At 35.8% G+C, this 25,163-nt stretch overlaps 2 protein-coding genes across 2 annotated transcripts; one reads left to right on the forward strand and one right to left on the reverse strand.

The window, feature by feature from the left end:
* The first annotated feature begins 5,509 nt into the window (after nt 1-5,509).
* Nucleotides 5,510-8,169, forward strand: LOC132271346 (receptor-like protein CLAVATA2). Its single transcript, XM_059772696.1, has one exon. It carries the CDS (start codon nt 5,671-5,673, stop codon nt 7,987-7,989), a length of 2,319 nt encoding a protein of 772 aa, XP_059628679.1. The 5' UTR covers nt 5,510-5,670; the 3' UTR covers nt 7,990-8,169.
* A 1,614-nt stretch (nt 8,170-9,783) lies between these two features.
* LOC132271347 (protein TRIGALACTOSYLDIACYLGLYCEROL 3, chloroplastic) lies at nt 9,784-25,135 on the reverse strand. The gene is made up of 10 exons (XM_059772697.1): nt 24,449-25,135; nt 19,568-19,696; nt 14,260-14,355; nt 14,045-14,122; nt 13,873-13,934; nt 13,643-13,718; nt 12,873-12,980; nt 11,122-11,300; nt 10,895-10,979; nt 9,784-10,249 (listed from the first exon to the last, which is right to left on the reverse strand). Exons 1-10 carry the CDS (start codon nt 24,656-24,658, stop codon nt 10,211-10,213), a joined length of 1,062 nt encoding a protein of 353 aa, XP_059628680.1. The 5' UTR covers nt 24,659-25,135; the 3' UTR covers nt 9,784-10,210.
* Nucleotides 25,136-25,163: the final 28 nt, after the last annotated feature.

Below are 25,163 nucleotides of genomic sequence, written 5' to 3' on the forward strand. Positions count from 1 at the left end.
ATTATTGAAATATTGGTTTTTGTTTAACGATGAAGGGCAAATTGGGCAAATCAATCCGACAGCATTATTTTCATTATTATTAGTATTATTATTATTTTGGGTAATACTTATTTTTATTTTTATTCATTCTGGATTATTTCATGCATTATATTAGTAAGGGAAACAAATATTTTATTTCTTTTATTTTTCATTATGGATGCTTCCACCCATTTTCAGTCAGGAAACCGGAGTATTATTTCCCATCCCATATTAAAGGTTATTAAAAGTTTTTAAAGAATATGTAATTAATGCCTGATCCATTTTTAAAATCATCAATTTATTTTTTTTTAATTTAAATAGTATTTAGAACCGTCTGAAATTAATGTGTCGATGACTGGAGCCGGGAAGGAGCCTTGTTGGGCAATGCTTCAAACTGGAGTATTACTTTCCATTCCATATTAAAGGTTCATATTTGGTATTAAAAGTTTTTAAAGAATATGTAATTAATGTCTGATCTATTTTTAAAATTATCAATTTATTTTTTAAAATATAATATGTATATTACAGATGGAATTTTTTTGAAAATTTAAAGAATAATAATAAAAAGATAATATTAAGTTTCTTTTTGATATTTTTAAAGAAATAATTATTTTAAAATATTTTTAAAAGAAAAGATGAAATACTAATAAAAAATAAATATAAATAGGATTTTATGTCTTTATTCATTTGTTGAATTTCATATGATATTGTGTATACTTCAAAATGACATTCTTTTTAATGCTTTAGGAACTTTTGCGCAATAATTACCTCTTCCAGAATTTCTTGTATTGTTGAATAGGAGTGAGTGACAATCTAATCATTTATAACACTTTTATATTTAATAAATGAATCTTTTTGTATGTCACATCAATCACATATTTGATGACAATTTATGTAACGTGTATATATGTGTTTTTAGCTTTATTACGTTGAAAAATTAGATCTCACTCTGATCTGACTCACATTAAATGACTACAATCTTATCACCACTCCGCGACAATTATTTTTATGTGAAAGTCGACAATTGTGATGACATCACCTACCATCTTAAGAATTAACTTTAAACCTAACAAAAATAAATAAAGTGAAAATGGCCCCACTTGCATCCAACAGCTTAGATGAAGTTTGTCCAATTTGAATACGTGGCTTAATAAGAGCATGACAAGTGTTCTTGAACACTATTCAACTTTAAGTTGGGTATTACTTAACTTAAATGGGTTTGACCCGACTCATTTGTGTTTTTTTGGGCTTTGCTTTGCCTTCAGACGATTGCTCCCTTTCCTCTCTCTCCAGCAATGCCCTAGTTTTCTGTCTCTGTTTCACAAGCGCGACACACACATACAACTCTCGAGAAGAGACTAAAACAAGAAGAAGAAGCCAATTGAGTTTCATCAGATGCGCTTTAGGGTATGTTTGGATAGTATTAGTTATGAGAGAAAAGAAAAGAAAAGAAATGATAGTATTAGTGAGAAAAGAAAAGAAATGATAGTAATAATTTCTATTTGTGTTTGGATAGGGAGAAAAGAAAAGAAGTGATAGTTATTTTTATTTGGATAAGATAGAGGAGAGAAGAAAAGAAAGGATAATAGATAAATTACTTTTTTACCCTTTCATAATCATGGGACTTGAATGGAATAATAAATCTGTGTATTGATTTGTGGAGGCTAATTTTGGTATTATCAAAATACCACTAAAATCACTATCCTTTCTCTCTTGATCTCTCCCTATCTTCTCAATTTTGAGGAGAAAGCAAATAAGAGATAAGGGGGATAGCTATCCCTCCCCTATCTCTCCTTATCCCTCCCTATCCCTGCACTTAAGTTACCCAAACACAAACTTACACTATCCTCTCTTTTCTTTTCTCTCCCTATCCCTCCAAATCAACCCTACCAAACACACCCTTAGTCTCTTATTTGCTGCTTTCTATTTAGCATCCACATTGATCTCAACCAACAAAGAATGAAACCAGAGATGGAAACAAGAGAGAGAGATGAGATTTCTAATATACCCAATTTGAATTCTATGCAATTCTCGGCACTAATTTCCTCAAATCTCACATGGGTCGTCTTCTTCATCTTCATCAATTTTTTCTCACTCTCATAGTCCGATCCTCAAATCTCCCAGGCCAGCCTCTTCTGTGGCAACTCCACACCGCCACCAAACGTCCCAATCTTTGTCAAAGAAATGGAAGTTCTCTCACAACTCGTAACCACCCATCACTAGGGCACTGCAGGAGAGAGAGCAAAGGGAGCGATGTTCTGAAAATAAATAAATAAAAATTAAAATTAAAAAAAAAAAAAAAAAAAATTGTTTTGCCGGGTCAAATTCGGATAATACTCAACTTAAGTTGAATAGTGCTAAGAACACTTGTCATGCTTTTATTAGGCTACGTATTCAGGTTGAACCAACTTCATTTTCCCAATATAAATGAAAGGTGTGAATACAAGAAATATTTCTATAATATTAAAATTTTGTTGGTCGCTATCACTTGAAAATGATTAAATGAATGAAGAACATGAGTGAAATAATTAATAAGAACATGGGATATGTCAGGCCCTTTAAATAACACTGCCTAAATGAATGAAGAACATGAGTGAAATAAATATTGAGAACATGGGATATGTCAGGCCCTTTAAATAACACTGCCTATATATCTTCTATCTCTGAGTTGTTTCTAACTTATATAGTGGCATTCACATTTTAGTGTGTCCAAAGATATACACGTATTTTATAATAATAACAATAAAGTGTCCAACAATATATTAAATTGAAGCAATGCAGTTGGAGCAGGTTGATGGATCCTAGCTACTACAGACATTAGCAGGCGAGACATCTCTCTGAACTGTACTATTAGAGATGAAAATTTGGATTGTTGGGATTGTGATAGAAGAAGATGTTAGCATTTTTTGTTAATCAAATTTACCTTTTTTCAGTTAGACTTGGAGTAGAAAATTGCTCTGCAACATTGCTTCAGAACTTTGATGTCAGTTATAAGAGGTGACAAAATTTGACACGACGTGTTAATATGATTCGAACACGATACAGGATAAACAAATTTAGGTTTATTTTAAATGGATTAACACGTTTAATTGATCAAGGAGTAAAAAAAAAAATGAATATAATATTATATGCATCACCATACTTACCAGGTTTTGAGCTAAAAAAGTCCAAACTAACCATACATGTTGTTCAAAATCGGGTAAGAATGCTTAGTTTGGCGAATATTCGGCTTGTTGTTGATTACCGGCTTAGTTCCAACATTTTACCGGCTTTGTTCCGAATCTTTTTAATTTCTCGTATGGATCACCCAGATGTCTCACAGTGTTGTTCCGACCCATTTCTCGGCTTTGTTCCGACTCATTTCCCGGCTTTGTTCCGACCTTTCAGATGCTTAATTTTTGATCCACCATCGTTTTCAAATTTTCATTTCCAAATTTAAGTTGGCTTCAAGAAACCCATCTTCAGTTTGCGGAAAAATATTGAAATATATATTTTATATATTATACACATATATTATATTCGTTTTTCTTTTCTCTTCTCTTTGATTTATTCCTTTTGTCTGCAACTTTATTTCCTATATATTGTGTATCAAAATAATATAAACACATCAAGAAATACAAACAATAAGATAAATGTAGTTTCAGTAATTCTTAATTCATGGATGAAGGTCTTAATGCCGAACCATATATATGTTGTGTTCTTAATATTTCTTTATTTCATATTCTTATTTTACATCATATATTTTCGCATCATAAATTTAACACTAACAACCTCTGTCAGTCTGTCACATACTTCAAGTCATGCAAGACTTGCATATGAAGAGGGTACAAACTTGCACTACAACACAAGGAAACAAATAAAAGACATGGAGACTTCTTTAACCAATAACATCTTCAAACCAACTCAACACGTTAATTTGAACAAGTACCAATTATCCCAAATATCGATTAAGCTATTGAAAAATGGATTAACAGTGTATATCAAGCTCACGGTATTTTCTTGCGTTGAATGAGAGTGATGTAAGATCCAGTTAAATATATCCATGAAATGAGGAGTCTTTTGACTCTCCATTTCGTTCACTCTTTGATTATTATTACTCTATTTATATATTTATTTTTGGTGTGAATGCGCAGAGGGGGGAGGCATATTGGTCTTCTCAAATCAGGGAAAATTAAATTGGATTTGAGACTTGTAATTGTTGTCTTTCATGTATGACTATGTTTTTTAAATTGGATTTAAGACTTGTAATTGTCTTTTATTTTGTGATTGCATTTATACTTGTACTTATAAGCAGTGTAGTAATATAAACTATGACACAGCAAAGCTTTGCATCTCATGCTCTTCCTCAAACTGATCAGTCTTTTCAAAGGCAAAGGTCTTGTCAAAGCCACAGGAAGCTCGTGTCACCAAGTGAACATTTTTTGTTTTTTTGGAAATTTAAGCATATTTATAAATAAAAAAGAAATAATTAGCATGAGTGGGCCGGTTGGCCGAAAACAATCCAAATGAAGGAAAACAAAGACCAAATAAGGCCCAACAAGGGAAAGGCCCAGGACCAATTTCCAACCTAATGACCAAGTGAACATCCAAACAACGATTCAATGCTTCTGCTTCAACTAAAAATTATTATATGGTCCATCAATTATTAATTAACACGTGTAAAAATTACTATGTATTGTATAGTCCTAGGTTGTGACTGTTTTTGTAGTCTGTTTGTTTTAATTATTGCAATAGTTATGTCTGATGTTTTAAATTGAATGGTACTGTTGCTAACATTTGATATTTTTATTCGTATTATATGAAAGTTTAATACAATATGTTTCAAACCCAGTTTATTAATTTCACTTATGCCCTTTTAGATTTGACTAAATATTACATTCAAACACTTTTCGAAAATTACTACTACTCATATTATAAACGTTTGATCCGTTTTTTATTCACAATCCAAAAATTTTAATTGATGCCAATAATTGTAAAAGTTTTGCCCTTTGATTAGGTAAAAATAGTTTTTAAAAAGAAAAAAAAAAAAAAAAAAGTTGACATTTTTTAAACTCTTGAGTTTGGATGGCAAGGAAAAAAATTTTTGAGAGAAAAGTAATTTTTTCATAATTTATAAAAGAAAATTTATGAAAAATACATTAATTTACAATACTTTTATTTCTTTTTTATAAATTTCATACAAATCATAATTTATCATAATTTTCTTGAAAAATTCTGCATTCTAATCAAACGCATTTTTTAATTTTTCTTTCATTGACTTCACTTTTTTTTACTAAACCTAAAGATTTTTAAAATTGAAAATATACCCTTTCTAATTTTAGAAAAATTAAAAATTGGGTTGAATTTTAAAAATATTTTTGGTGACACTAAATTTCCTTTGCGCACACAGAATTATTGAGCTGATTTGTACAAAAGTGGGAACGTGGCCCGTGTTGATAGGCTCTGAGAAAGGTGTTGCAGAATCGCATACGTAAGAAAAAGATGGAAAGGTAAAGTTTAAGAAAGAATTCAACAAAGAAAAGAAAAGTAGTTCACTTTATACACTGAGAGCTTTGTAGACTGAGCTTTAATGGCGACAATTTGTGTTCTTATCAAAAGGGAATGTTGGTTTTCCTGTACCATCAACATACACTCACATAGTTGCAGGTATTGATGCTTTCACCCACTGTTGTTCTCTCTCTAAAACACTCACATTTTCTCACTCTAACCCATCATTCATCCATGGAAGAAGGATGGGTTTTAGCTTCTCAGACCTGTAAAATCCCTAATTTACTGTTTATCTCACTGTTATGGGTGATGCTGTTGTGTTTATCAAAACCCTTTTCTGTTTATGCTGTTTCTGTGTATAATGCATATGATGTGCTTGAGATTGGTCCTGATGTTTATGCACAAGATAGGGCTTCACTTTTGTTGTTCAAGTCAAAGCTCAAAGACCCAAATCAAAGCTTGTCAAGCTGGGGTGTTAATGGGTCTAAATGCAGTAACTGGACAGGACTCACATGCTTTAACCTAACTGGTCATGTCATGTCCCTCAACCTCACTCACATGAACTTGTCAGGCCAAGTTCATCCCAGTTTGTGCAACCTCTCATCTCTTGAAACCCTAGTTTTGTCACACAACAACTTTAGTGGTTCAATTTTGCCTTGTTTTGGGGCATTTAAGAACCTAAAAACCCTAAATCTTAGCCATAACATGTTTAGTGGTGTTGTTCCAAACACACTCATGGGGCTTAAGAAGCTGAGTGTGCTTGCTCTCAATGCTAACAAAGATTTGAATGGTGTTGTTCCACCCTGGATTGGGAATTTCTCCACCACACTTGAAAAACTCTATTTGGGTTTCAATTCGTTTTACGGAGAGATTCCCGAGAGCTTGTTTTACTTGAAGTCACTCAAACATTTGGATTTATCCCATAATTCTTTGACTGGAAATCTTTGCGATTTTTATCAATCTTTGGTTCATCTCAATTTGGAGTCGAATTTTCTTTCGGGTACTTTACCTTGCTTTATGGAATCCCACAAATCGCTTTCAATTCTCAATTTAGCTAACAACTCTATTGTGGGAGGAATTCCCAGTTGTATTTCATCTCTTCGAGCACTAACCCAACTTAATCTGTCATTCAATGGGTTGAAATATGGGATTTCTCCAAGACTTGTGTTCTCGGATAAACTCAATGTCTTGGACTTGAGTTTCAATGATTTATCTGGGCGTCTTCCGAGTAAAATTGCCGAGACATCTGAGAAGTCAGGGCTTGTTCTTCTTGACCTATCACACAACCAATTCTTAGGTGAAATTCCCACAACAATTACAGAGTTGAAAAGCTTGCAGGCATTGTTTCTTTCCCACAATTCTCTTACTGGTGAGATCCCGGGGAGGATTGGGAATTTGACCTATCTCCAAGTGATTGATCTGTCTTACAATTCATTATCAGGGTCGATTCCGTTGAACATTGTTGGTTGCTTCCAGCTACAAGCATTGGTACTAAATAACAACAATCTTTCTGGTCAAATTCAGCCAGAGCTTGATGCCTTAGATGGCTTGAAGATACTTGATGTGAGCAACAACAAGATTTCTGGCGAGATCCCTCTGACTTTGGCAGGCTGTAAATCGTTGGAGGTTGTGGATTTCAGCTCTAACAATCTGTCAGGAGCTCTGAATGATGCAATTACAAAATGGTCGAACCTCAGGTTTCTTTCTCTTGCTCGGAACAAGTTCAGTGCAGCTCTACCCAGTTGGCTCTTCTCCTTTCAAGCAATCCAAACAATGGACCTCTCTGGCAACAGGTTCTCTGGCTATATACCAAACGGTAACTTCAATATTAGTTTAAATTTCAACAATGGTGACATTAGCAGAACAACCCTGAGAGAGCCATTGGCAGCACTGCAAAATATAGAGATAAAATTCTCCGTCATTGTTGCTAATAACAATGAATTGAGCTTCAATTATGATCTTTCTTCAATGCTTGGAATTGATTTATCTGATAATTTGCTACACGGGGAGATTCCACAGGGGCTGTTTGAATTACATGGTTTAGAGTACCTGAATTTATCTTACAATTTTCTTGATGGTCGAATTCCAGCGAGTTTGGAGAAGATGTCGAGTTTAAGAGCCTTGGACTTGTCACACAATTCATTATCGGGTCAGATCCCTGGGAACATGTCTGGCCTCGGAAATTTGGCACTCTTGAATCTGTCCTATAACTGTTTCTCTGGAGTTGTCCCCAACAAGCAAGGTTTTTGGAGGTTTCCGGGAGCATTTGCTGGTAATCCGGACTTGTGTGTGGAATCCTCTGTTGAAGGGTGTCGGACGAAAAACGTTCCAGCAGTGCCAGGGAAGACGTTTGAAGAAGAAATGGAGGGACCGGTTTCAGTTTGGGTGTTCTGTGTAAGTGCTTTTGTTAGTTTCTACTTTGGTGTTGTTGCTCTCTTTTGCTCTGCTCGAACAAGACAATACATTCTCCAAACAAAAGTTTAATGGTGTATAGGTATGAAAATGAAAACCTACCACTGTACAATCCAATTTCTCTTTTTATTGCCTAGTTTTCTTGTCAAAATTAAGTTCATTTTTCTCTGTATGAGAGGATGTGCTTCTCTCAAATTCTCTCCTGTTTGCTAATATGTATAACATCAGTAAAAAACATTTTCTCGGTAACAAGATGCTGATCAGATTGCATAACTAGTACAGAGAACACCCCCAAACCCCACACACACAACCTTCAATAGGCAGAATCCCCTTCTTGCTGCAAACTGGGCACATATTATGAAGTACGGAGGCAATGAGTTGAAGCCTATTAGCCTCCCTCGTAGACAAGATATTCTAAGTAGTAGTCATCTCATCAGCATAAACCCCCGAAATGAGGTATTTTTCTCCATATGAGGGGAATTTGGTTGTAACTTTGAAATGCATGTCGCCCCCTTTAAATAGGAAAGTATTTCTGCGAATGAATTTTGCTTGAGTTTCCATTGAGCTCGAGTTTCCATTGAGGACATGAGACATGAAGTAAACACGTTTATGTCTTCGTATATAATCTGATTTTTCAGTTCTATAGTACTTGATTCTTATACCTCAATTCAATGTAATGCTGCAGTTATGCATATACTGTTGCTCTTCACTACTAACAGGTTGTCTTCCAAACATTTCAATGGTAAAAGGAAAATGATATACTAATTGGGGACTTGAATTCACCGACTCTTAACCGACTGATGACATGACTTCTCTCTCTTTTTCTTGTTGCAACAATTTCTCTCCTCTCTGTATTTTTCTTTCCTCATCTCGGAACTCTCCCTCTCTCTTTCTTCTGTACAGAACACTCTCAACTGTAGCAATTTCTCTCATATCCCTATTTCTCTCTCCTTATCTGCAACAATTTCTTTTTTCTCATCTGCAGCATATCTCTTCCTATCCAACCTCCGCTGCCAACGGCTTCACCGACTCCTAAACCCTAAACCTGCAATGTTATGCAATTTTTTCTTTCCATGATCCTCTTCTTTTTGTTTCTGGACTCGGCTGACCTAATGTGCAAATACTCCCTCTCAATACTGAAAAGGCAACAAAAGATCAGCAGTAACTCAAATGCACCACTCTTTCCTCCTAATAATTTGACTCAGCCAGACAGCCACCCATGAACCCCGTTCTGCGCCATGAGATTCCTACACCACAATCGTATGCAGCCCATTGGTTCACTGCATTCATTCGAAAGAATGTCCCATTCCGATCTGAAATCACCTTCAAACATCAACTTGTTTCGACTCGTCCACAAAAATTCCAAGATATATAAGCAATCAGACTCCAAGATTCATCACTAATTTAAGAGCTTCCCCACTTCTTGTTGTTGGACAAGACAAATAATTAGCTTTGATTATTATAACAATTAATAAATACTTATCAAAGTAAATAGATTGATATTAATGATCCAAGTACATATCTATATAAATATATTATAGCAATTAACAAATACTTATCAAAATACACACACGCACACACACATATCTAATATACACAATTTGTTATATATGTACGGGTCCAACATTTTAGAGCCGCAGTCTGATGTATATACAAGAGGTACACAATTTATTATATATAGCTTATGTATATCAAATTGGTGATTGAAACTTTAATAGCCTAACAAAGATACCTAATTGAGATGTGAAACCCTAGATCAGAACTTGACTCGCATTAGGAGAAAAGAGCAGGGCAATTTTCCAAATAGTTTATTACCTCATATTTTCATACGGGTTTCATTATATTTGACACATGGACAACCAAATAGACGAGGCGAAGGAGTCAGTTTTTATTTGAAAGGCTAAAAAGTTGAGTCTGAGTTGGCTCAATCCCCAATAAAATTACATTTATTTTTCCTAGTTAATAAAATTACAATTATATAAGAGAACTTGATAGAAAATTGATTAGCAGCAACAATTCAAAAATCAAGAACTGTATTGCCAGCAATTTTCCAGCATGGTCATTGTAGAAGCAGGCCCGGCTAAATCACAACTGCAATGTCTCCACTTAGGCCCAGAAATTTGTTGGTCAGCACCAAGATAGCTTCTAAGAGTAGGGTTTCAGATGGAGAAAAGCCAAAGTTTGGACGAACCGTTTAACTCTTTTCGGTGCATCTCTCTGAAAACTCTCCATCGGCACCAGAAGATCCGCAAACAAACATGGACTCTAATATACCATGGTAGTAACATATGTGCTAATATCTAATTGGCCCATCCAAGCTCCCAGATGCAAACTGAAAACAAAAACAGAATTATATATAACTGACTAGAATCAATGCTGAGTCTAAATAAATCATGCAAGAAAAGGCAAGAAAAATGATCATTTAAAACTTAATCCTGTAGTGAGTGAGAATGATGATGAGAGATTTTTAAAAGGTCGAACCATCTTGAAAAGAAAAATCAATGTAAAATAAAAATAAAAATAAGTTCTGCCAAGCTTACTAGTCTTGATAGTTTTACAACAAATGAATAACAAAAGAAAAAAACCACAACTCAAATTGAATTGGTGTGCTGAGAGTCAAGACCTCAAAATTTTCATTGAGCATAATAACCTTTCAAAATCAAACATTTGGAACACTATAGGTTACATTAAGAAAATTATTTTCTCAATACTATTACAATGCATGGAATTAGGTTTCACACTTCCTTTTACAGAATAAGTGGAAAGATGTAATCTAGCACCAAACCTAATCCAGAAAAGCTTCTTTTTCTTTATAAATTAATCCAGAAAAGCAAATAATGAATGACCTTAATATAACAAAAATACTGACAAATTTTAAATCCTATTATCAAAATTTTAGGGTAATTTAGAATCAATTTGGTTGATGAAACCGAATTATAACCAAATTTTCAGGTTTCAGAAACAGTTCAGTCATTACCTGCTGAACAATAGGATTTGTTGATGAGGTGAATTCATGAGTCATTCCTTGCCATACAACCTTTCCCTCGTAGAGAAATAACAACCTAGACAAATCAAATTTGATTTTTGTTTAGGTACATACAAAGCAGCAACACACTTTCCAAGACCTCTGGTCAAATAAAGATAAGTATACACACACACACACACACATTCAAGAACTGCAAAATGTTTTGGAAATAGCAGTACCTATCAACAGCTCTTCTGATGGTACTATGCTGATGGGTGACAACAACATAAGATGCAATCTGCCCAGGCTTCCCAAGTGCATCTTCTTCACCTTTCGAGTGAACAGAGCGAATGAGATCTTCAACTACAGTAGATGCAATAGGATCAAGTCCAGCTGTTGGTTCGTCATACAAAAGCACCTGATGAGGAGGTGCAGAACAATCATCAGAGAGAATTCAACAATTTACTAGTTGTACCCAATCACATTTATACGTGTGTATGGTTGTACTACCAAAACCAGTGCAAGAATCAATTATAGTGGAAATATTTATGAAGCCTTTAAGCTTCAATACCATGTTCTAGACTCTAAAATCTCTAATGCATTTCATCCTTGAAAGTTTTGATTCCAGCCTTACACGGGCTTTATGGGATGGAGGGGTGATATTCTAATCGGTTATGGGGGTTCCAAAATTAAACGGGGGCGGTTATGGGGAATGGGATCCACACCCCAAACCGCCCTGTTGCCATCCCTACACACCATCCCTAGTATACTCTCTATAGGCAAGAATTGCAAGAATGATGAAGGAATAGTTGATTTGTCTAGTTATGGGAAAGTTGTGGACTGTTCTCTTTTCACTCTTTGCTATGCAGTTGGTCTTTCACAGTTGTAAAATGAATGGATGCTATGGTGAATAGGAGAGTTCTTCCAGTTTAGCAGGTAGCTCCTTGTCTATAATGGTACCTTTGGATGGATAAGTCTTTAAGACTGTTGAGGTTTTTATTTTGAATTTAAGTATATTCTTTTAATTACTTCGACGTTTTGGACTGTAGGGAAATCTTCTCTATTGAAAGACGTATAATTTGTGAGTACATACATGGGTCAGAACCCATTGGTGCTCTGTATTGAACTTTTTAGTACCAAAAAAATCCATATATTTTTTACCATAACGGTATTTTCTAGTCAAAACCTTATACCCACTACCAAAAACCCCCCCACAGAAACATATAAAAACAATTGATAAATAAAATCGTAGAAGAGGTGCATCTCAATATAGAGGTACAACACACCCAAAAACAGATCTAATAGAGGCAAAACAAACAAAGGACTTGAATTGGGAAGTAACTTCGGCCATGCCAAAGCATACTTAACATGCAAGTGCATAGTGACCGACAACCAACAGGACTGACTAAACTAGGAGTGTGCTTGTACCGTAGACTATTCAAATTTTCATTGCCAGAGGGTTGGAAGGAACTACATCCTGGTGTATAGGAGGGAAGTTTGCAACTATTTGCAGTAACTCAATATGGCCTTGGAAGTCCTAGACCAACATAACCAATGGACGCAAATTGGATCTTTAATTACAGAATCAATGGTTGGCATCTACTTTGAAATAATTCCTGGTGTTTGAACTTTCATGGGTTCAACCATCAACCAACCCCAGGCCACAACCAGAAATTTTCTTTTCCCACATATTGTCAGGTTAACTACAAAGCACAGTGTCAACCTAGAACTTCTCTTGCAACCCTACCTAAACAATGCGACAAAGCTAGCTGCCAGATTATTTTAAATGCATGCCACAAGGACACCAGAAGACTCATCCGACAAGACTGACAAACTCGCTTTAAATCATGGAACAAGGGGGAGAGAGACAGAGAGAGAGAGAGAATATTATTTATGAAATTCTACTATCCATTGACAGGAAATCCTAGAAGAGATGCCCAAGCAGATGGTTGAAAGAGAATATCTATAGCTTACCGGCAAGTTAACATACCTCCGGCTCTATTTCATCCCTTGTGGTATCAAAAATTATAGAACGGGCTAATGCAACTCTTTTCTTCATCCCGCCGGATAACTCAGAAGGTAATCGATCCTCAACTCCCTGCACAAAACATAATTCAAGATTTCATGCATCAATACAAGTATCAAATGGTTAGGGTATATACCTATTGAAACTATTATTTTCTTTTCTTTTATTTCCCTTCACAGTTTTCTGTTTTGTGGATGAGTGAATCCTAAGCTCGCAATTGGTTGCTGATTTTAGCAGGAGAAAAAATGGTCAGGCTTAGGCTGGGACTTTAAACCCAAGAATGTGCTACAAGACCCCGCAAAATTCAGTCAGATAGCTAACACATTCACACAATTTCCGAAAAAGGGAGAAGAACGACCCAGAACTCAATTATTTCATATTTTTATACTAAAAATGAACCTGACTGATTACTAAAACCAAAACCAAACAGATTCTTTCCCTGGTTCTTCACTAATTTTCAAATGATTGAAGAGAATGTAATATATACCTAGCAAAGGATATTCATAAACTGATAAATATTATTACACTGACTGTAAACCATTGGACTGAAGCATACACTCCCATAAACCATTGGACTCAAACACACACTCCCATATGGTCATGGGATAACTCATATATTTCCTTTTCTCAGACTTTGGGTCGAGCGCTATTATATTGTGGTCTAGACCCCTGTAAAGCAAACCAAATGTGACCTGGGTAACTAATGGATCCTCATTTCAAGTTTTCAACCATACCTTCAATCCAACGGCAGCCAATGTTTCTGCCACAAGCTCCGCAATTTGATCCTCAGGCATGCTCGAATTCTCATACCTGTACAATTCAAGAAAAAGGGCCTAATCTTTGGATTTTATGGAATTTACTAAAATAAATAAATGAATTCAATCAAATTATAATTACTCAGTTTCAGGAAAAATATAAAAGGATGCATCAAATAATATACAGAAGCTAGAGTAGAGTCTCTTACAAAAGGAAACCAACATTTTCACGAACAGTTAAAGAGTCAAAGAGAGCTGCACTCTGAAAAACCTGTTATCAAAAGGGGAAAAAATAAAAAAAGAAAAACGAGACAATGTCTCAGATCATCACCAACAAGATAAACCCAGGACTATTAACAATATGTGTAAGTTACAATTTACCAAGCCAATTCGAAGGCCAGATATCTCCTCATCACTGATTAAACCAAGTCTCCTTCTTCCTCGAATGAAAACCTCTCCCTGCTCACAAAATAACATAGTTTATACAAGAGAGCCCAAAAGGTAATCAAGTAATAACCTGTTTTAAGCTTATTATTGTGCCAACCAAAACAATTACGCAAACATAAGGTCCATAAAATATATTTGAGAATAAATACCTTGTCTGGTGCAAGAAGACCAGCCATTATCTTCAAAATAGTAGATTTCCCAGTGCCAGAAGGCCCAATTATTCCAACAGCTTCCCCATGCCTAATCTACACATTGGGGATAAAATTTCAAAGATGAAAGAGCAAATAAATTATACACCAGATAACTGAAAGTTGGGGGAGATATCATGCACGTAGGTTAATCAGATAATCAAATTATACATGTTGTTCTAGTAACATGATTATTTTTAATCCTCTCTTTTTTTTCTTTTTTTGACAAGTACAACACAAGTGTTCCAACTAGGGCTTGAAGCCTGCACCTTATACTGATGGGATGGCAGGAGATACCAAGCTTGAGAACTGGTGATATTCTAAATGACATTATAAGTTGCAGCATTGCTTGTTTTGTTGAAGAATGACATCTACAATGAGCATTAATCATTGCATAATTAGAACCATGTAACACATGTACAAGGCAGAACACCTGAGAACCTGAAGTTAGACAAAGCCTGACCACAACTTTCCCAATACTACGATTTCTACTGATCTTAACTGAGTTTTATTCTCCCTATTGATGTTATTTTTGACTATCAATTTAGATGATACCACACAAACACTGCCACAACCAGAGCTCAAGTAACATCGTAAATGTTACTCCATGACAATTACATTTTACCACCATCACTACCTCCACCACTAATGCACCTTCAAACAGCCTTGATTACCACCACAGAAGAAGAAGAAAGAGAAGAGAAATGTGTAAAGGCTTGAATGAGATTAATAATATGCTTGAATGAGGCTTAAACACTCATTCACAACTCTGGTATTTATATACTAAAAAGAGCACATGTTAATATTACAACAAAGGAAACTGAATAAAATCATTGCATGTTCTATGCCTAGACATATGCGTAAATAAAGTCAGTCCCCATGACTCTAGCTCATCATATCTCGGCTAGTATGGTAAGTTACATCCGTGATGCTAGCGTATCATATCTCGGCTAACAGCAACCATGACGATCATATCTGCCGTAAGCTTACACTATCAGCCACAACTGTAATGACTGAATTTGGAAGCTACGGGAGGTATGTCTGGGTTGATTCAAATTCTCAGTCTCTTCAGGTTTCTTTCATCGATCATAACCCAATCAAGGACAAAAATTTCAGGACCATTTCTCCACCAGTTGATGCTTCTCAGGCTCGGCAAAAAATCTAGTAGCATGCCAGAACCTTCATCGAATTGCTTATTGGATTTGATGTCTCTGGACATGCTGTAAATTCTCAAATACAGTCACCATGTCCCAGACAGTTCTGATTTCCCAGGACGCAACCATGCTATAATATCTGCAGTTGTTGGGTCCTCCCCACACCATATTGGAAACCCTTTCAGCAGCGTCAGATAAAATTCCTTTTAAGGATTTTCTCCCTAGAAATCCGAAGTGTGAAATTGTTTGAAAACTTTTCCTTTAGATCATGAAATTTATTGCAGAGATGTCATTCCTCTATTTTCTGATAGGAACTTGATTATTTTCTAATTGCAACCCTCATTAAGCTGTTGCCCTCTGGCTAGCAATAGGTCACTGCCTCCTAAGTTAAGAGTTGCTGGTGCGAAGGAAAAAAAAAATTAAAAAATTGTCAAACCTCAGATTGAATCTTTTTCTTTTGATTGTTGATTTTGCTATCCCAAGTCAAACTTGGTCAATATGCTAGCAAGCATCTCTGTGTGGATTATTTTGTGGCTGATATCAAAGATACATTTAAATTTACAAAATAAATTGAAAACATTGTAAGAAATAAAAAAGGCTAAGTCTTTAGCCAATTCAACTTGAGGTCTATGGTTCAATCCCTCTAAGGTGCAGAATATATACAAATATTTTCAACTCCCGGTAGGACCTCTTTTACAATTATATTTTATTTTACCTCTACCTTTTACTTATCAAAAATAAAAAAGGAACAGCTAATAAATGGGAATAAAAAACACAAGATGTACCCTCCATTTACGTGAAAAATACTCACACTTTGAGATCTGACTATGAAAAATACTCCCATTAAAGAGCAGAAATAAATGCTTTAACTTCTGAATTCTATAGATAATATATCTCTGTTGAAGGAGATAAAAGAAAGTATAATTAAAAAATTTCTTTGATTCCTAATGTAACATTGTAATATTCTTATTATAATTTATTGAAATGTATTATCTCCGTGGATGTAGGTTGAGTATGGCCAAACCACGTAAAATATTATGTTATTATGTGTGCTTTTTTGTGAGTTGCTTTTGCTGTGCCGAATGAAGGGGTATATTTCCCAAGAAGTGGTATCAAAGCCAAAGGTTCCGTCGGGGAAAGTTTGTCAAGAGCTGAAGGTTCGTCCTCAAAATTCAACAGTTGTTAATAGGGACCCATAAAACACAATAAAAAGAAGGACGATTGAGCTATTCATCTTCAGATAAGGTGGAGAATTTTTGCCAAGGTGTAGAATTGTTGGGGATGTCTCAAATTCTTATTGGGTTGGGTTTTATGTTGTATTGGTATGGGGATGTGTTGCTAGACTTGGGCCCAAAGTTATTCTGCTTAAGCCCCAAGTAGTTGATTTCCTTGCCCAATAAGTATTTGTATTACTTGTTCACCAAGCTAGGGTTAGGAACTCTATATAAATAGAGAGGGAGATGAATGGAGAAGGTAGAAAAGAAAAAAAGAATAGTGGAGCAAGTGAAAAGAGAAGAGAGTGGGTGGGTGCAAAGGGGCACCAAGGGTTTAGAGATGCAGCTTCATAGAATTTGGTGAGTGTGTGGAAGTAGAGATGATGAGTGAGCGGATAGAACACCGATGGCGAGGAGTGGAACACCGTGAAAGGCTCGAGTATCCAACACCATACCTTGGGCAGAGAGAGTGTGTACACGGTTAGGTGTTCAAAGCCTCCACTGGTGTAATTTCTCATGAGGCAGTTATGGAGTGGGAATTCTCTACAGTTGTATATTTTCTTCTTAATTCATTATAGTGAAATTTCTTCTCTCCGTGGAAGTAGATTGAGCTCAGCCTAACCACAGAAAATATTGTGTTATTATGTGTGCTTGTTTGTGACTTGCCTCCGCCGTATTAAAAGGGGTATACTTCCCAACACTTCATAACATATTGTACCATTGACACTGTAAGATATTGACAACTATGATAAGGCTAATCCTCCTCAGCTGTTGTTGTTATTGATCAATCATTGTCACTGTGTTTTTTATTTTTTCAGAAAATAAAATGCTACTCCTAGTAGCAAAATGGTTTGACTTTGACATTAATACTAATAGGCAGTTTCTCAGTAGCAGGTAAATTGTAATGACCATAGGACAAATAACAAAACAAAGATAGAAATGGAAGGTCGAAATGGGGGAAGTAAAGAAAAGGCGGTTCATCTGAACGAGATGGAGGCTCAATCAAACCTCCCCTATATATAGTAGAATGACGAGAGTGCAAGAAGAAAGGGGGAAAAGGGAAGGAAAGAGAGAGAAAGGGGAGGGACAGAAAGAAGGAAAAGGAAATGAAGGGAAAGGAAAAAGGAAAAGGAAGAAAGAAAAGAAGAAAAGGTAAGGATTTCTCCACCTAATTCTGTCTTCCTTGCTCATTACTTTTACATATTATACATATAAAACTAATAAGAAAAAGTACGGATTTCTCTGCCTAATTCTGTCTTCCTTGCTCATTACTCAAACATATTATACACAAAAAATAGAGTCAATTCTGTTGTTTTGCATGTTTAGGTACTTTATACGTAGTAAATCGGAATGTTAACATGGTATGCATAATACATGCCCATTCTCAAACATATTGCATGATCAGAATGTGAAATGAAGAGGGCGGACCCTGGCGGTTGGCGCAACGGTAAGGGTGCTCCATTGTGACCTACAAGTCATGGGTTTGAAACAGAAAATAGCCTCTTCCCATCCAAAGGTAAGGCTATATATATATCTGACCCTCCCTAGACCCTGCAATAGCGGGACCCTCGTGCACTAGGCTAGCCCGGGACCCTCGTGCACTAGGCTAGCCCTCTTTTCATTAGACCGCGAAATGAGATTCTGAAAAACTGGGAAATGGAGTAATTGATAGAATTATGCGTGGTATAACAAGTATCAGCGGAGTTTGCATGAAATTATAAGTAGCATTAGGTGTGATAGAATAATGAATCATGTTTTAAATGACTGTGTTATTAAGTTATTGTACAAGTATGGGATTGAAATGAAAGGAAAATTATAGAATTCTTGAAACTGGTTGGTTCCTCTGAAAGAAGGTGTCACTCAATTGAACCGAGCTGGATAATTAGGGATGATTTGGCAGTTGTGCGTTCATACGAGCTACCATCTCGACTGGACGAGGTTACTAAAACTTGATAAAACAGGACAGCTAGACACTACTGGAATGGGGAACTGGATAGCATGCACTACACAAATTTTGATGCAATCAAACATGATGATTATGATGATGTGCTGTGAAGTCATTGTACTCTACTGATTCTATTTGAGATGTTGCGTTAAACTAATATCTGTGATAACAACTGGTTTTGTTTTGATGTTTGTCGTGCCATAGCAGTTACGTTGAACTGTTGTTTATAAAGTTATAGCTGCATGGAACACTCACTTCCAGATAAGGTGATTTGACTACCTTTCCACTTTATGCAAATATAAGGACCACATGACCAAGAGCGAGAGGAATATAAGAATTGACCAGGCCCATTCGAACATGGGTGGCGACAGTAACAGACAATGAGAAACAGCAGAGAAACTAACATTCAGACTCAGTAACCATGCCACAAGCAATTATAAACAGAAAATGATTAGCAATTGACATAGTAAAAGAAAAATTAAATGCTCTCTTTAGGACATTTACCGCAGTTGTTCCTCCTCATACCAACTGCAGTTCAGTATAGTTCTAATTGGTCCTAATAGAACATATTTCAATCTAGTCATATAACTAAGATCAGGATATTTAAGTTTTCAGTATTTGTTTGATAAAACAAGTAATCATTTTCAGAAAATTGCCTATCAAGGGTCCAAAAGGTTAATGAGGATATGGACCATTACTTGCTAATCACCTACAAAAGAGAAAATAAAGTAGGTACTTCAGGAAAAAGAAACAAGTGACTATTTCGAGCAGTACTTATTCGAGATCTAGTTATTCAATGGGGGTTTTGCGAAAAAGTATTTGATAGTCATCACGTTGTTATGTCAAACTTCTGACAATTAAATCCCCATTGAAGAGTTTTTTTTCCTCATAATTTCATAATAAATGTCATCAAAGCATTCAAGCAAATGCACAAATGAAAATTTAACAAAATTCACCTTGAAGCTTACACCGCTTAGGATGTGCTTATCCCCAAATGACTTGTACACATCTTTGCACTCAATAAGAACATCAGAATCATCCTTGAGCTCCCGCACTGCGCTCAAAGTTTCTGGATTAGATGGATCCTGGTAACAAAATACAAACAAATAACTCATTAGATATAAATCCTAATTAATTTCTAAATTCGTTTGACCACTATCCTCCAAACCTAAACTGAATTCAGAAAATGGCCCACAAATCCGAGTTAGTCCAAGTGATGAATATGAACCCGCCTCCAAGACAAATGATGGGTTATGTTAGTGGTTGGATGTCATTCAGTTTATCAAATGCCTCTAGCACTTTCATGCTCATGATAACTCCAATATTGAAATTTGAAACCACTTATTGGTAAGTGTGTGATTTGATTATTTTGGTGTATAATCATAGCATTGAGGACCACTTATGCATGTACGCTTTTTTTTCAACACATTGAAGAAAGAACATTTGTATGCTGGCGTAAATAAGTTTATCTTCATAATCAACATATAGGTATTATAGGGCTAGCAGTCTCTTACAAAGGTATTACGGTAGATGAGTACAAGGTAAAGACAATCCTCAAATGGCCCAGGCCTACCTTGGTGCATGACGTGAGAAGTTTCCGTGGTTCGGCAACTTTTTAAAAGCAATTATCCACAAATTTCAGCACCATTACATCTTCACTCACTGATCTCTTCATCACTTTCTAATTGCATGAAGAAAAAGCCTCTTGAGTGGAATTAAGAGGCGGAGAAGAGTTCCCAAATTATCAAGAGGAAATTAACAGAGGTTCTTGCTTTGCCAAATTTGGAAGAGGTACTACAGGTAAATTGCGATGCTTCGGGTGTTGGCATTAGTGTAGTGTAGCCCTTAGTTGACATGAAATTTTATGTTGTTCTTCAAGCCTTTCGACACTGATGGCACTATGTTGCTTATAAGGAAAACAAATTATATTCACATCATGAAGCACTTAAGTACCTCAAGCCGATGTAACTTGAGTTCAAGGCATACTAATAACAGCGAGCTACTTGCAACAATTTACCTTTACAATCAAATTATGTAGTTGGTGTACTGAATAGATGAACTTCTTTGCTTGTTAATATGTGCACACAAGTTCTGGTGGAAGGATTTATATGTGGAAGATCCTTATTTTGTATCAATGTTGGAGGAAATCAAATCTGGACGAAATGTAGATATCTTTTTTGCCTTTTTTTTTTCCTAAATGATTTCGTATTAAAAGATAAAGAGAATAAGGTACCGGATTAAAGTGGAGGCATAGCCCCACTAAACATCACAATGAGAATAAAATAAGTCCACTTCCAATCAAGGTCCGCAGTCGTGGTCACGATGTAACAAAATCAGGCATGTATCGGCGTTATGTAACGGAATCGGTTATCGTAGTCATGAATTTTTTTTTTTTTATCTTGCACGTAGGGTCCAAAATGCACTGATACACAATTTTTTACAACATAATCCAATAAAAATAATTTTTTGTGAATTTTAGTACTAACTTTTATTTAATTTGTGAAGACCATCCAACACAAGTTATGATTTATTAATAAATTTTAAGTGTTGTCATTATTAAACGCTTAATAATTTATATATAATACTAAATGTATGACATAAAATACATAATGTATAAGTATACTAATTAAATGCCTTACATAAATAAAATTTATGAGTATTTTTTAAAAAAAATAATAATAATAATAAGAGGATTGATAAATGTTAATTTTTTTAGTTCAGTTAAGAAATTTTGTAATTACATATTGTATTAAGTACCTTCTTCTAATTATGAAATATAATAGAAGCTGATATTTTAATTTGGCAAGAAATTGAATGGCTTTTTTGTAAAAGCTCAAAGATCTGTATAAAAGAAAGTAACTTTTCATTATACTGCTATTCTCAGATCTGTAATAAAGGGAAAGAAACATTTGTCGTCATTTCCAATACCTGGCTTCCAATACTCACACCTATCTTACCAAGAAACCCTAGCTGCTGCCGAGATTTTTCAGGGCAAATCATCTTCTAAGCTGAATTGAAAATCGAAGAGATTAAATATTTTTCAGAGGTATGCCTAATTGCTTTCCTTCACCTCTTCTTCCTCCTATTAGAAACCTTTTTCTTTTTTTTTTCCTTCCTCCTCTACTTCTCTAGAAACCCTAATTTATTCTTCTTCTTTTTTTATTTATTTATTTATTTTTGCATTTCCACAGCAGAAACCCTTTTTTTCCGCCTAGAAACCCTAATTTTACACGGCTTTTGCTTTGAAATTTTTGCGGTCAAAAGCGGAGCAAATCCCAAGAAAAGTACACAAGGCCACAAAGGACCTAAGCCTTCATAGAGGCCAAAAAGTCAACAATCTCTTCTAAAAATCTATAATCTCTCCTTGAAACCCAACAAAAAAGAGTGGAAAGAATAGAGAATTTATGAATAGAAATCGACTTCTCCTGCCCATTAAAATATCTCTTGTTCCCCTCAAGCCAAATGCACCACCACACACACAGAGGCGTAGCCCTCCAAGCATCCCGAATGAGAGCTCCCACAAAGCAACCACTCCAGGCCTCAATCAACCCTCTAACGGATCTAGGCATGACCCATGGAAACCCAAACAAGCCAATCATCAAATCCCAGCATTCTCTAGCAATGGTGCAGTGTAAGAGGAGATGATCCTCTGTTTCCTCATTGCGAAGGCACATATAGCAACGATTGACCACCACCTGATTTCTCTTCCTCAAGTTATCTTGGGTTAAAATCTTTCCCAGAACAGAGGATAAGGTATAAATCCTGGATGTATTTATTAGTGATACAGCAACAGTACCGGCCGGTTCGTCGCGAATAAGCCGGTAGACATGTGCATACCGGCACTCACTGATATACTGCTAAGTCTCAGTATTGTCACCTTCACAAACCGGTGCGAACCAGGCCGGTGGTTCGTATGGAACCGACCGGTACTACGAACCATGCTTCCAATAGGAAGCAAAAAGAAAAACAAGCAAGCTAAATACTTGCAACCAATTACAGGACATTTCTTTTTATGCCTTTGCTGGTACTTACTTGACCTTGGGTAGCTACTAAAATGGATTTCGTGCTTAGGTTGTCTCTTGCTCAAAGGAAATGTGATTCTGTTATGGTGGTAGCTGGCAGGTTTCCATACCTTATAAGAAGACTACGGATGCCTCCAACATTATTAATCTTTTAAAGAAATTTACTAATTACATGGAACCCGGCATTCCATTGTTTCCAATATAAATATTAACTACTTTATGGAAGAAGATAGGCATGGAGTTTAATTTTAGCACTCCCGTTTAATCGCTAAACAGTTAATAAAAAATTTGTAATGGGCAACAACCAGTCAACCACGATAATTGGAATTTCATTTACCACCTCTTGGGTTTGCTTATAATTTTTCAAGGAGACTAACGACCAATCTCTCCTTTTGAGGTTGACTATGGAGCAAAGCCAAGTAGTGCTCTTGATTTGGCTCCATTTCCTACACATAATAAGGTTAATGTGAAGGCCAAATAAATGGCTGAACTTGTGCAAGAAATTCATGAGAAAGTAAAGCAACAAATTGAGGAATGAATTCTACGTATAAAACTAATGTTGATTCTTACAAAAAAGAATCATGATATTTTAAGTTCGAGATTATGTTTGGACCAAAGAAATGGCTGAACTTGTGCAAGAAATTCATGAGGGTAAAGCAACAAATTGAGGACTGAATGCTACATATAAGACTAATGTTGATTCTTATAAAAAATAATCATGATATTTTAAGTTGGAGTTCCAACCGGGTCGTACAATAAGTTGAGGGATAAGAATATTAGCACATGTGAGGGCATTAAGAAGATTAATGACAATGTCCACCAGCTTAAGATGGCCAGCCATCTGGCACATTAGATGCTTGCAATGTCCAGCACTTATTTCCATACAAGAGATATTCTTATGATGAAAATTCTGGTAGCTCCAGTTCTTTCCAACCTGGGGGGACATGAAGACAAGACAATTCTTTGCGGTAATGGGAGCATACAAAGATGGCAAGGAGTGAAAAAAGGACTAGACAAACCGAATAGAGAAATTCCCATTAGCATCTTCCAGATTTAGCAAATTTTCTGTTTTTCATTTACATTTATTTTTCTTAATAAGACTAATCACGACCAGGGTTGAGTTTTTCTATCGGATGGTTAGGATTGAGTCTATTCTAGTGGGGAAACCGTATGTATTCTTGTCTAACTAGGGTTTATTTTATCATTTGTTTTATTCTGGTTTTACATTTAAATTGCATCAACAGGAGTTTCCTTCCTATGCCCTCCTTGTTCTTCTTGTTTTCATTTTAAATCCAGATGCCACTGATGATTTGATCAGCCTCTCTTGATAAAGCAGTATCATTTGCCTCCAATGAGGTGCTTTTGTCTCTGAATGGGTTCCCCTCTAGTTCCTCTCTAGATGGATTTCTAACCAGCTTTATCCAAACACAATAATAATAATAATAATAATAAGACTAGGTTCCTGTCAGTATGGAGAACTGAAAATGACTAAATTTTAGAAAATAAAAGAAACTATCAAGAAAACGGAAACAACAAGAAAGTGAAAAATTTAATGATCTCAACCCAAAAATTGAAGGAATCAAAGCATGCAGATGAAAAAGGTCAGACTAGCATTGAAAGCAAAACCCAATGTGGCAAATTGGCCAGAAATATGGGCCAACCAAAAGGAACTGGAAAGTGCCCATTGAAATCATATAATTGACAAGCAAAATGCAGAAATTACAGGAAATATAAAACATAAAGCAATACAAAACCATATAATTGAACAATCTCAATACAGAAATTACAGGAAGCAGAGAAAGGAAAAAGATTTACATTGACTTTGGAGGGAGAAAACCCATCGACCGGCCTCAAATCCCGCGGCGGCGCCATACAAGCACAAACAATCTTTCTCTGCCGAGAAGAAGAAAAACACTGGGAAGCCTTTGAAACAGAGACATTGAATCTGGTGGAGCGAGAAGAGCCACTGCACATACTTGGAGGGAATATCACCGAACACATGGAAGACGACATGCTTTTGGACATAATTGTAGCTCTGGGCAATCAAAAAACAAGATTTTGAAGGTGACCCAGATCGATTCGAGAGTCAAAACCCATCCAAATCAATCAAATTTCGTCATCGAAGGCAAAATTAGAAAGTGGGTATTGGGGATTTGGGTCCCCACAAATACAATTTACAAAGATAGTTGGTGTAAAGAAGGCTAAACAAATATAATAACAAAAAAAGATGCTACAGAACTTTTCCTTCTTAGACCATGTGTTCAATGAGAACTTTGTGCGTTGCGTGTCGTTGTTGATGAATTGATTTGACTGTGGGTACTGTTATGAAAACAAAATACTGGTGCTTCCTGATTTGAGGGTTTGGATCCAGAGATTTTTGGGTTGGATTTTCTTGCCCCACCCTGTTATCTTTCGAGTCTTTCGTAAATTGTGAAGTCTTTGTAAATTTTCTTGCCTCTGTTATGATGAGCTGAACTGAACCCAAGGGCTGGTCAAAAAGCCGTCGTTGTAAAAATTGCTTCACCTTACA

Source organism: Cornus florida, unplaced genomic scaffold, assembly GCF_030987335.1.
Source record: "Cornus florida cultivar Cherokee Brave unplaced genomic scaffold, ASM3098733v1 CherokeeBrave_3.0.0_Hap2_Chr08, whole genome shotgun sequence".
In the NCBI taxonomy this organism is placed as follows: Eukaryota; Viridiplantae; Streptophyta; class Magnoliopsida; order Cornales; family Cornaceae; genus Cornus; species Cornus florida.

Bases quoted from the DNA above. Each gene is read 5' to 3' on its own strand.
- LOC132271347 (XM_059772697.1), bottom strand. From the start codon at position 24,658: ATGTCCAAAAGCATGTCGTCTTCCATGTGTTCGGTGATATTCCCTCCA. The intron at 11,301-12,872 runs GTATGTTAACTT...CCTCCTCATCAG, and splicing joins GGGATGAAATAGAGCCGGAG to GTGCTTTTGTATGACGAACC. The intron at 10,250-10,894 runs GTAATGACTGAA...TTTTGTTTTCAG, and splicing joins CAAATCCTATTGTTCAGCAG to TTTGCATCTGGGAGCTTGGA.
- LOC132271346 (XM_059772696.1), top strand. From the start codon at position 5,671: ATGCTTTCACCCACTGTTGTTCTCTCTCTAAAACACTCACATTTTCTC.